This window comes from Rhinolophus ferrumequinum, chromosome 20, assembly GCF_004115265.2.
Source record: "Rhinolophus ferrumequinum isolate MPI-CBG mRhiFer1 chromosome 20, mRhiFer1_v1.p, whole genome shotgun sequence".
Lineage (NCBI taxonomy): Eukaryota > Metazoa > Chordata > Mammalia > Chiroptera > Rhinolophidae > Rhinolophus > Rhinolophus ferrumequinum.
This window is the reverse complement of record NC_046303.1, coordinates 33,574,327-33,587,325: the sequence shown is the minus strand read 5'-3', so window position 1 is coordinate 33,587,325 and position 12,999 is coordinate 33,574,327. Positions and strand designations below refer to the sequence as shown.

The window sequence follows — 12,999 nt, the reverse complement described above, 5'->3', positions numbered from 1 at the left end:
ACTCAACTCGGATCACAGGGGCCAGCTCCAGCTAAAATAACTGTCTATGGGCCTGCTACTTTTTAGTTTAGAGAGCTGCGAAGCCCCTCTTGCTCCTGAGTGCCAGGAGACAATGACTAGAAACTTGCCACCAACTAAAGACTAGACTGGTAAGAAATGGCTTTCAGTGTATAAAATAGCTACTTGCTCTGCCAGTGTTTTATAATAAAAAATGGCTTCTTGTCTCAAACCAAGTATTTTTTATTTTATTTTATCCATATCAATGGTTGACAAATGGGACCAGAAAGACCTGAGACTTTATGGCCAGGGTAGAACGGAGGCTTTTAGTCTGGTTCTTTTCCTGTTTAGAGGAAGGGGTTAAGGCAGGGGCTTCCAGCATTAGTCCAATGAGTAGACCCAGAGGGAAAAGGCTGAAGGAAAGATTCATGAGGTCTGCTGACCAAGGAGACTTAGAAGGAAGACAGGGCCCATGTCCACATCCTGCATGGAAGGAAGATCGGAACTCAACATACATTATTCTCCAAGCCCAGGTACTCTGGCACACTGCACAACCATCTTCATGCTGTCCGTGCACTGGAAAAAACTAGCCTGAAAAACTGCTTGGAACTTTATCTGAAGATAATTTTTTTTTAGTTGATAAAATGGGGTTGATTTTGTCCCTATTGCTACACAACTGATAAAAAGGAAACCCACAGTGAATTTTACAGTTGAAAGAGGTCTCTTAGGCTTCAAACTAAGCTTGACAACAGCTTTTGTAAAATTATCATGTTCACTTACATTTTCTTCTTGATGTTATTTTTAAATAGTGGTAGAAGAGAGAGCCGAGGCTTACAAAGAGTCGTTGTCTTGTTTTACTCTTGACAACCTTTCTTAATCTTTGAGAATCTCAATCCTATCTCCTGTCTTAAGTTAAAAACAGAGTTTACTTGAAGCTTTTTGGAGGGCAATTTGGTTTAGCTAAGCAGAATTTTAAATATGAGTGTTATTTGACCCTGTAATTTCGCTTCTGGAATTCACCATACAGAAATACTTGGACAAATGTTCCACAAAATAAGCACAAGAATTTTACTGCAACATTGGTTGTAATAAGACCACAAACAAACAAACAACCCCTAAATGTCCATCAACGGGAAATTATGAAATAAATGAACTGACAATTATTCAGCAGTTTAAAACTTAAGTTAGAGCTCTGTGAATTGACATAAAAATCAATATAATAAAACAAAGGGAATAAGGCAATGTACAGAAGAGTATGGTGTAAAGTATAAGCCCATCCCTGAGAGAAATTTACAGAGGTGAGTCTATGGTTATGTATGTATGTACTTATAAAAACACAAACTTTTGAATTTGCAATAAAGAAGATTTGGAAGTATATCTAGGGGGCGATCTTTGGGAAGCAGAGTATAGGAAAGACAGTATTTACTTTTTATACTTCTATACCATTTGGCATCTTTGCAACCAGACTATTTTACTTTGTGGTAAAAAATCATTTTTTTAAAAAAATAAAGCTAACTGGCCTCTAGATCTCCTAACTGGTTCTTTCCCTCAGCAATTCTTGAAAGTGGCAGGTAGAGTGAGAAATCACAGAAATGGTGAGGCTCCCAGGTGCAAGCAGTGTTTAAAGAGGGCAGATCAGGGAAGATCTACCATGTTTCCCTGAAAATAAGACTGAACCGGAAAATAAGCCCTAGCATGATTTTTCAGGATGACATCCCCTGAACATACACCCTAATACGTCTTTTGGAGCAAAAATAAGACCCGGTCTTATTTTCGGGGCAACACGGTATCTGCCAGTGATGATACATACAGTTGCGGGTTAGCTCCCAAGTGCCACCAATTCAGGGGACAAAGGCCAAGCAGCTGCTTCAACCTCAGCTCTCTTGGTTTTACAGACAAGGTCCCCAACTTCTGTAAGGGCCTCTACCCAAACTAGAAAAGACGACAGTGAAGGAGACAGGAGACTGAGACATCAACGAGTCTAGGGCACTGACTATTATGCTCCCACTTTCCCACTACATGGCAAGTGGCCCGTTTCTTCTTTAATTTATCCTTCTATATAATGGTTTCGACTTGTGCTGTCCAGCACAGTTACAGGTGGCTACTGAGCCCTTGAAATGTAGGTAGAAATTGAGATGGGCTGTAAGGTAAAATACACATTGGAGTTTGAAGACTTAGTACGACAAAAAAAGAAAAAATTAAATATTCCACCATTCATAGTTTTTATATTTAATACGTGTTGAAATAGTAATACTTTGGATGTATTGTGTTAAATAAAATACACTATTAAAACTGATTTTATCTGTTTCCTTTTGCCTCTTTTAACGTGGCTACCAGAAAATTTAAAATTACATGGTGGTTCACATTATATTTTCTATTGGACAGAGCTGGTTTAGACCTTCACAGATACTCCACATGGAATAGCTACACATTTAAATATTCACAAAAAGGAACAGCAGGATGGAGGGGGAGGCGTGCACATAAGCATCCTTTTGCATGTGAGTGTATACACACACACACACACGCACACACTCACGCTAATTGTTACATCACTGCTCTCTGTCTTTATGCCTTTCGAATTTCCCAGTGTTGTTTGTCACAGCTCAGTGTACCTGTTCTATAGATCATACAGCTCTGAGTTCAAGCTCTGCCAATGACCCTATGTGGGATCCTGGGGCAAGTCACCTCTTACGGGGATTAAACTGAATAATGTACATCAAGTGCTCGGAAGCACACACAAGGCTATGGAATAAGCTCTGCCAACAAATGTGAGTTGTGCAAGATGTGGTAAGAGCGCCAGAAATGACCAAGTCATTGTTCTACTCAGAAGCAAAGACTATCAGCGTTGGCGTGAATCTTGGACAATATCCACCCCCACATTTTAAAGCCCTTCTACATCTCAGAAGCCCAATATATAAAGAAGATGAAATCAAGCTGCTCTGGATAAAGCTGAGTGAGGGAGCACGCAGGGCTGGGAACTCCTGGACTACACAGAGGAGGGGGCGCCATAGTCTCGGTGAAGCAGTTTCACCACCATGGATGTGGTATCTTATCCTGGCCTCTCCATTTGACAGATGAAGACACTGAGCTCCAGAGGTTGATGGCTTGCCTTCAGTCACAGAACTGGCGGACGCAGGGTTGGAACCCAGTCTTAGGTTCCTAAGAAAGGACACTGCTCTGCATGACATCGTCACCGCAGCTGTGGGGACAATGGTGCGTGCACAGAAAGAATGTGGCTGAGAACAGTGCTGCGCGACAGGTACGGACAGAGCACTGAGGAGCCGCTGAGGTGGGACGAGGGGACAGCAGCAGGTCTCCTCCCCGAAGACGCATTTTCTAGGCTTCGCTTTGGAAGACAAAAGAGGGCAGGTGGGCATCCAGGACAAGAGAAGCGCATGGGTTCTAAGAAAGAAAACCTCGAGGCATAATTTGGGGCCACAAGGTGGGTCGCTGTCACTAACATATAGCTACTCGTTGGAAAGTAGTATGTGCTAAGGCCAGAATAAAGTTGGGGCTCTTTTAGAAGGTCCTGAGGGCCAAGGGTCCTATACTGTTTTTCGCAAGTTTTTGAAAAGGGCTGACAATAGGAAGATTAATTTATCCTAAGTCCATGAATGGGCAGGAAACAGGAAAACAGGTGGTGGGTTGCTGCTCTGGGCTGGGTGGCTATTAAAGAAGGCCCAAAGTGGGGTGATGGAAGTCGTGCAAAAAAGGGACAAGGTCTGAAAGACCCCGTGGAGGCAGGGACTGGCACGTATGGGAAAGAGGAGGAAGACTCTAGGGTGACCTCAAGGACCCAGTTGGCTAACTGTGGGGATGACGGCTCCATTGACAGGAAAAGAAAAGGTGCGAGGAGAAGCTGGTTTGAAGGGTTTGGTGAAGGTAAGGTATCTGTGAGGTAGGGAGTCAGTCCCTCAGGAAACTGAAACGTGGCTCTGGAACCCATCTGAGGGTCACCTGTACCTTGTCTAGACAGAACACGTTGGGAACATCTAGGTTTGGGACGAGGGAGGTGAAGAAGAGCTGATAGAGGAATAGAGGCAGAGGCACCAACAACAAGGGCAGGGAGGGTCTCATGGAAGGAGTGGTCACAAGACTCCAGGGCTGGAGACACCGCGCCAGGTGAGAATGGAGAGATGGGCGCTGCCAACCTGTAAGGCGGCAGCCTGGGTGGCAGGAGGACTGTGCCATCATATAGCCTGGGTTCAGAGTCTCTCTCATCATTTATTTGCTGTGGTGCAGTGCACTACTTAACCTCTTCAGAACTCTTTTTTTTTCTTACCTGCGAAACAGTACCCTATAAAGTTATTCTGAGATTTAAATGAAATTTATATATTTCAAGGCACTGACTCATAGCATGTGCCCACTAAGTATTATCTATCATTTGTATCACTGGGAAGGATTTAAGGAACAAACAAGTGGTAAAGAAATGGAGGCTGCAGGTAGAGACACTCTTCTTTAAGAAGTTTGGCCTTGAAGGGAAGGAGAAAGACTGAGGGCACAGGCGGAGGTGTGAGGTCTTTCCAGGATGGAGAGATGAAAGAGCTAGCAGAAGGGGAGAGTTTGAAGGGGCAAATCAGAAGGGGATGAAGGATGGGTGAGAGAAGGAGCAGGGTAGGATCATAAGCTCAGGGTGAACCATGCAAGGAGAGAGAAGACATCCTTCTCAGAAAACAGAGAGAGGGTGAAGAAAGATTTTTGAATTGAAAGAAGGAGCACAGAGGAGCTCGCTTTGGATGGCCTCACGCATCTCAGTTAAATGGAGATGAGGCTAAACGTTAGGTTGGGAGCGTGGGAATAGATTGGGGCTTAAGGACTGAAGGGGATGGAAAGGGAGGGAATCGTAGCATGGGACTGGGTGTGGGACTAAGGGAGGGGAGCCGGATGAGAGGAGACGTGCCCACCCAAACCCCGGATGGCAAAGCCGCACAAAGCATGCTTTCGTTGCCCTTACTTCTGCCTGTAAGCAGAGCTTTCTTTTTAATGGTGGAGCATTTAGATGACAATGACCTTTAAGATGCAGTGCCCCTGAGAAGTGAGCAGAGGACACAAGTTCATCAGAAGGTGGCTGCATGCTTAAGTATAGGCTGGGGGACCAGGAGAGTATAAGCTGAACGAGGCAGCTAAGACAATGAGCAACCTCAACCTACTGTCTCCTCCTATATGCGAAGTACTTCCATCCGGAACCATTCTTCTATCCCTGTAGTAGCTCTTAAAAAAAAAAATCACTGGTTCTGAATGTGACAGGTGATGCAATTGATTTAGACTGGGGAGAGGGAGTGTGAGACGACGGCAGAAAGAAGTCGAGAGGCTTTGGCAGAATAATGGCCCGAAGCAGCAGATGGATAGGATGGATTAGAATGCCCTAATTCTCTTCTCAGGAGGATCGAGCATTGATGGAAAAAGGTCTGGTTTTTAGTTACCCTGCAGAAGGAGACTGTGAGGAAAAGTTCAGGAAAGGAGGCCGATCTGTTGCCACAGAACAGGGATTCCCGAGGCAGAGTGGAAAGGATAAACAGAAGTTGAGAGCCAGAGAAGGGAAAAGAGGGGATAGGACCCTCTTTTCTAGAAGAAATCATGGATCCATAATTGTCAGTACAAGGGAAGCAATGACTTGGGAAGTTGGAGGGAAGGACATGAAGGCAGATGGCAGGAAAAGTACCACCAAGATAAAATCTAGTTTGTAGAGAAGACTGCAAAACAGGCAGACCCAGGGTGCCAAACTGGAAATTCTTGGGTTTGGGAGTTTGGGGAGCTGCAGGGCTGCAGAACTGCCCCAACAGGGAAATGCCAGGTCTCACGGTGGCTTCTCAGTGCCAGTAATGAGAACGAATGAGTTTCTCAAATTCATGTTCAAGTATGATACACACGCATTAAGAACGAGAGAAATCAACACTGGTTACATTAAAAAGTACTCTTGTTCTTACTTAGAACTACCCTGTATGCATTATTCAACAATGATCAGATCTTTTTCTGGGTACCATCTTGGGTATTTCCTCACTCAAGAAAATGCTTCGTTCGAGTTTTTCCCATTTGTGTTGGTTCTTTAGAGAGCAAAAAAGGTATATAGGAAAATATCCAAGAAGAGAGAAGAAATCTCAAAGTCCAGCTGAGTGCCCTGGTTTCCACACACATGTTCTGACCTAACCTGAGATGATGCGTTTCCACTCACAGGCTAAGGCTTACTTTCCGGTGTCTTGGTGTTCAGACCAGCTGGTTAAGGACCTCATTTCCTGATGTCATGAAGGACAGCACTCAAATATGGGGCAACACAAGCACAGTAACCAATGGGACAATTGGTAAGGCACTCAGTGACATTTTAAAGATATTTGCTCACAGTCTACTCAGCCACAAAGGACAGTTTCACTGTCAGTTTCTCAGCTACTGGGTGTTTAATTCATAGAAATCAATGACGACCAGCCTAGACAGGCCACCATACATGGGGTAACATAACCATGAAGCCTTGTTTGTTTCTTTCTAACAGTAACTGTATTTATTACATTCTTTCTGGTGGCATTTGGCATTTCTTAGCTAGGGATCAGCAGAACTGGCAACTCAAAACTTCTAAGAATTACTATCTGTTTACCACAATCTCCACATTCAAAGAATTCGTAGCATGTTTTATTTTTTAAACGTGCATTTCTTTTTATGACTTTGCTGTAACCTGGAAAACCCCACAGCTATCAAACCACAAACAACAGTGCTGACCGGGATCGCTAGGTACGCGACAGATACCTGGTGAGTTAACAATTGTGAATTTAATTTGCCATGAAGTTCAAGTTCAGTCTATCTCACCATCTGTCCATCTGTCTATCCACCCATCCCATCCTCCCATCCCATCCCATCCTTCAGGCTAGCTAGCTGTCTACTCACCAAATTCATAGCAATGTTTTTTTTACTTTTAGTATTAAAATACAACTCAGTGTGGAGTAAAGATGGATGAAGAACTGAAGGAGGAAGATGGAAATGCAGCTCATCGCCATTTTGTAGAATGCCACGGCGGGGCAATGTGGGCAATGATTAAACCCAGATAATAGTGACAGATGGTATTTAAAGTTTCTGGCTCTTTGTCAACCATCTGCCCCAACACTATTTTTATGGAGTTCATATTTCCTAGGTATTCCCTTTTAGAATAGAAGGCATGCAGCCCTTAAGATTATTACAGGGAACTGGTCACCCTTTCCAATATGGGAGACTGAAAAATCAAAGCTATTGATGTGTGGCTTGCTTCTTGACCTCCCTAAAATATCATTGCTGCTACACTGTAATAACATACAAAACATTCCAGAAAAAAATATGGCCTAGGAGGTAAGGCCAACAGCAAGGGCGGAAACATGGCAGAGTGGGAAAAATCAAAGTGCTCTGTGTCCAGGGACACGTTATTTACCATCCTTGGGGAAGGCTCTAGTTTGTCATCTGTAGACTGGGTAATAGTCCTCAGAATGTGGGTTTAATGACATAATGCAAGGGGAAGACCCTGCCATGAGTCTGTCACACGACAGGTCAGTGGTAACTCCCTTAGCTTGCTTTTTCTCCCTAGGTTATGGAGGGAGAACCTTGCTGATGTATAAATGATTATTTCTCAATGATTTTATATAAACAACTAGGATGTGACCTCAAAACAAGGTTAATCCTGACTTCTAGCCTTCCACTGAGAAATCTCTTTCCCTCTCTGGTAAGAGTCTTCTCATTACACTCATTCACAGAACCCTACACTTCTTCACAGCACTTACCCCAGCTCTGGTTAATTGTCCTGCATGCAACGCCGCTCTTCCCCACTACCATTTAAGTTATCCCACTAGAAAAGGGCCTTGCATATAGCAGCCACTCAATAAGTTATTTGTAGACTGAATGAATAACACCTGTTACAGGGTACCCAACATGTGAAATGTACCACTGGAAATATGTGAGATGATTTCAGGGGCTGAACATAGACTAAATTTCTTAATAACATTAATGGTTATACTGTATTTATTTCAGTGTGTATTAGACAAATAACTGGCTCATTAAATGTGATTTTTATATATTTTTACTTAGGATGAGGCTAAATAAAAAACTGACTTAGGGAAATAAAAAATTAAGTAAGAATAGTTGTTGTAAGAATATGGCAAGGGAGGATGGGTGGCTCAGTTGCTTAGAGCGCAAGCTCTGGGCAACAGGGTTGCAGGTTCGACTCCCACATGGGCCAGCGGGCTAGAATGAAGACAACAAGCTGCCGCTGAGCTGCCACTGAGCTCCCTGGCGGCCGGATGGTTCAGTTGGTTGGAGCACGTGCTCTCTACCACAAGGTTGCCAGTTCAACTCCCGCAAGGGATGGTGGGCTGCACCCCCTGCAACTAAGATTGAACAATGGCAACTGGACTTGGAGCTGAGCTGCGTCCTCCACAAATAAAACTGAAAGGACAGCAACTTGACCTGGAGCTGATGGCCCTGGGAAAAACACACTGTTTCCCTTCCCCAATAAAATCTTATTTAAAAAAAAAACGAATATGGCAAGAACTTCAAGAAAGGTAGTAAAAGAGATGACAAAATTTGGGAAGTCTGCTTCAGAATCCATGGCTTGTGAATTTTCAGCTGGACACTGTAACAGGTGGGTCAGCACTGAATCAAGAGTCAAGCTGGAACCAGATCCAACTGGGGGGCTGAACCCCAGAACACATCTGGCATAAGAAGCATCCACATTCAGATATCTGGGTGTTATCATAGGAAATGTCAAACGTTAACTGAGCAGAAACAAGGGTCAGACCCCATGGCCGTATCAGGGTCACAGTCAAACTGGCAGGAGCTGTATAAGAGACAAGGCACTGGCCGCAGGAATGGCCTGGATTCATTCTCTTTCAGCTTTAAAGGCACACGAGCCTGGATTCTGATATTGTTATGTTCAAAATGTAGTTACATGATAGCTCACAAGGAGAAGTAGTCAGCCATTGCTTGCTTATTTGTTTGAATCAAATGAAGTTTGGCGCATGTAATACATTTTGGGGCCTATTTCTAGAACTCAGCAGATCTATCTGTATCTCACAAGAAGGGATCAAGGATGGCATGGATACACAGATGTTTAATGCAGGCTTCGCGTGTGCCACGTGTAGGACCAAACCTTTTCTCTTACGTTACCTTTGGATTCCTCACAAAAACGGGTAACTGAGGTGTTGTGGTGAACTGATCTGTCTCACATCAAGCTTACAAAGTAGCAGGGCTACGATTCCAAAACAACTCTTGTGAGTTCTAATCTAGTGTTCTTTTTCTCCCAAGCAGGGAATAAAAAAGTAATACTGAATTTATCTACAATGTTTGCCAAACAGGCTAAATACAGGCATACCTCCTTTTATGGTGCCTCCCTTTAAATTGTGCTTCACAGATGTTGTGTTTTTACAAATTGAAGGTAAGACTCTCCACCAGCCAAAAGACTGTGACTCACTTTACTGTGATTCTTGCTTTATTGCGGTGACCTGGAACCAAACCCACAATACCTCCACGGTATGCCCGTAAGTGGTTCTGGGAGTGTGGTTGTTGGACCAGTGGCATCAGTATCACTCGGGACCTTGTTGGAAACAATTCTCAGGCCCCACCCGAGACCTACGGGATCAGAAGCTCTGGGGCTGGGGCCAAGCAACCTGTGTTTTAACAAACCCTCCAAATGATCCGTATTCACCCTCCAGGGTAAGGACCACGGTGTTGGATGACAGAACCATCGGGGATGGGCAGTCTTTCAGTGTTCCACTCCCAGACCTCCCCCTTGAAATTCACATTCATTACTAGGTTGTGGTCAGGCCTTCTTGTTTTTAAAAGTGTTCATGTAATTCCTTTCATCAGACAAGTGTGGAAAACATCGGGTTAAAGGCTTACGGTCAGAACCAAGAATAATTTACTGTCAATATTATAGGATGGGAGTTAGGAGTGTTATTCCAATTCATCCCAGGAATAATGTGGTGCAGCTGAGAGTTAATTAGAGAAAGGTTTTTTGGAATTACATTTATGTATGTATCTAGAATTGTCCTCCAATGGAAAGACTGAGTCCTTTTGTTTTGGCAGAAGGGTGGTTAGTTATTTTTCAACAGTACAAGACTTAAATACCCTCCATAATTGATGATAAACCACTATTTTTCTGAAAGATGTGAAAAGAAAGATAAAATGCAAGACATAAAAGTATTAAGCATTCGCCAGTGAGGAATTTGCTATACTTTTAAGTATAGGGAGTCACCACCTATGGAATGGTTCAACCCAAATTTTCATTTTATAGCATCAAAATGTTTTCCCACTGATATAATATAATTGGTAATCTAGTTCCCAGTCTGGCTTGCAGAATCCTATATAACCTGGAACGTGTATAACCGTTACTTGTACTAATTCATCAAAACCTATGTTCTATTTATAACATTTTTTCCTGTGGGAAGATTCATTCTATGTGCCAGTCCAAGGTGACAGGATTGTTTCTTGACCCCTGCATTGCAGTGGGGGAGGGGGACTCAATGTTGGAGATTCAGAGAAAGGCTGCTTTGATGATAGCAATGTTGGAGGTTCAGAGAAAGACTCCTGATGATAGCAACAGGTTGCTGGGAAAGTGAGATACTGGACTCTTCAAAGGTGCACTAAAGAAAGTACTTCCTCTCGTGCACAGTGGTAGTAAACTGATAATTGCCTGGAAGCAATATCAGAATATCTTGTGAGCTACAGCTAAATCTGCTGAGTTCTAGAAATAGGTCCCCAAATTTATTACATGCACAAAAACGTCATCTGATTCAAACAAACAAATAAATAAGCAAGCAATGGCTGACCACCTCTTGTCAGCGATTCTTGTCAGTTTTGAAAATAACATGTCCAATGGGAACATACTCTGCTTCCCAACTCACATTTTCCCATGGAAATAAAAATAGAAAACAAAGAGAGATTAGATTATAATTAGGTTCTCTGTTTAATTTTGACCAGGCTGAATTTAGTACCCAGGTATGGGAGATTTTCCTGGCAGACCTTTCTTATATTGTTTGGCTATTTCTTGTGACCTGAAAATCAAACAAATGGATCACAGATTCTTAGAATCAGAGGGGCCCTGGAGGTCATCTACCCACCCACCCACGTTATGAATTCTGCTGAAAACACCTCCGTGTGTGGTGGTCCAGTCTCTTCTTGGATACCCAATGAAAATGCACTATTTTCACAAACCCCAATCTCCTCTTCAGATACCTATCTAGTCGTTAGATTTTTTCCCCCCTTCTGAGCAAAAATCTTTACCTCTGTAATTTTAATGTTTCTGGTCCTAGTTCTGCTTACTATAGTGCCCAAATATGTCTAATCTCTCCTCCACATGACAGCATCTAAAGTATTCTGAAGCAGTGCTGACACCTTCCTTTTTGGTCTAAACATTCTGTTTTTTCAACTATTCTCACCATCGAAATTTACACATTCCCTGGTCCTCCTCCTGCAGACAAAGTCCAACTTGAGGATATTTCCTACTAAAAATATACCATAATACGCTTTATGTTTACCACGTCCCATTATCACCAACAAAAACAAAATAAAAACAGTGGAATGTTCCTTTCCAAACAGAGTTTCTAAGAGGTGGAAGCCACAGTCATACAGAACAACACTATAAGGACGGGGAAGGCGGTGTCAGGACAGGGCTGGAAGTGGTAGCCTGAAGCAGGATCTGGACAGCATGATCCTACTTGAACCAGAAATGCTATGCTGCCCCTTAAATTATTGAAAACCCAAAAAGTTTCTTTCCAAGGAAGACAGAGTGAAACAAAGTATTTCTTACTTTCTACGAAACATTTCTGCAAATATGCAGCCAACGCTCCAGAGATCCACGGGGGTGGCGTAGCTGGACTGAAGCAAGACTTCTGGAGCTCTGTACCACAGCGTGACGACCTGCAACGGCAAACGGTTCTGAGCGTTACTGAGGAAGGCGGCTATTTGCTTCAACTCCTCATCCTGGTGGTTTAATGCCAATATTCAGTTTGGAAAGACCATAGGGAGACACTGAGATAGAAACAATAGGTAAGTAGGTCTCATCACTGACAGGCCAGGAAATGACATCATCCCCACAACGTGGTTCCCACCTTAGACTGTGTGTCTTACGAGGAGGGTGAAATACCTGAGTTTCAGAAAGCAAAGCAAAGACTTAAAAAAACAAAACTTATTTTAAAACGATTACTTTTTTCTTAAAGGGCTTAAAAAAGCAACATGGAAAACAGGTGATGGTCATGACTCCAGCTCAATTCCTAGGTCAGCATTATTGGGAAATTGAAGATGAGTCTGTGGCTCCTGGATGGTGATCCTGAAATCTACAGAGAACCCAGGATAAGCCAAAACTACTCTTATCATGATACTGTGGGGAATTAAAATAGAGCCCCTTTCAATGCTGCTCTTTTCAGAAAAACAAATAAAAGATAAAGAAGAATTGAAGTGAAAAGTCATGGCACCTCCCTGTACATTTTTTGCAGTTGTTTACAAATCTCTAATTATTTCAAAATGAAATGTTTTAAAAAAGAATAATATGGATCCGGTCAATCAGCAGAGTAGGTAAATGCTGTGCTTACCTCCTCTCAGGATCATATCAAAATTACAACTAAACTACAGACCAACCATCACTGAGAATCACCTAAAGTCTAGCTAAACAGAAGCCCTACAACTAAGGACATACAAAAAAAGCCACCTCAAGACTGGCAGGCAAGGCAGAGATGCAGAGAGGCTGGTCTGACACCTGTGTGTGACCATTAAAAATTGGGAGGGATATCTCAGCTGTGGAGGTCTCCCCCTGGAGGTCCCAGAACGACACCCGGCTCCCCAGCCCAGGGTTCCGGTGCCCATAAATTCTGGCTGTGAAAACCACTGGAGATTGTGGCTGAGTGAGACGGAGGGCAGCTGGAGTCCCAGGCGTTCCTCTTAAAGGGCCTGCACACGGATTTACTTGCTGATGAACTCACTGGCTCTGAGCTCTACAACTGGGGTGGCAGCTCACAAGGTGCCAGGGACATATGGGGAGGAAGTGAATTGTCTGGCTCC

At 43.3% G+C, this 12,999-nt stretch overlaps 1 protein-coding gene across 8 annotated transcripts in view; it reads right to left on the bottom strand.

Annotated features, from left to right (window-relative positions):
• Positions 1-12,999, bottom strand: part of CDK6 (cyclin dependent kinase 6) — a 226,415-nt gene that overhangs the window by 54,095 nt on the left and 159,321 nt on the right. For 7 of the 8 annotated variants that reach the window (XM_033088192.1, XM_033088199.1, XM_033088197.1 and 4 more), the window contains exon 5: positions 11,753-11,862. The exons of the other annotated variant lie outside the window; for it this stretch is intronic. In XM_033088192.1, the coding sequence (XP_032944083.1) occupies positions 11,753-11,862 (110 nt within the window). The remainder of the gene's footprint in view (positions 1-11,752; positions 11,863-12,999) is intronic. 8 annotated transcript variants of the gene reach the window in all.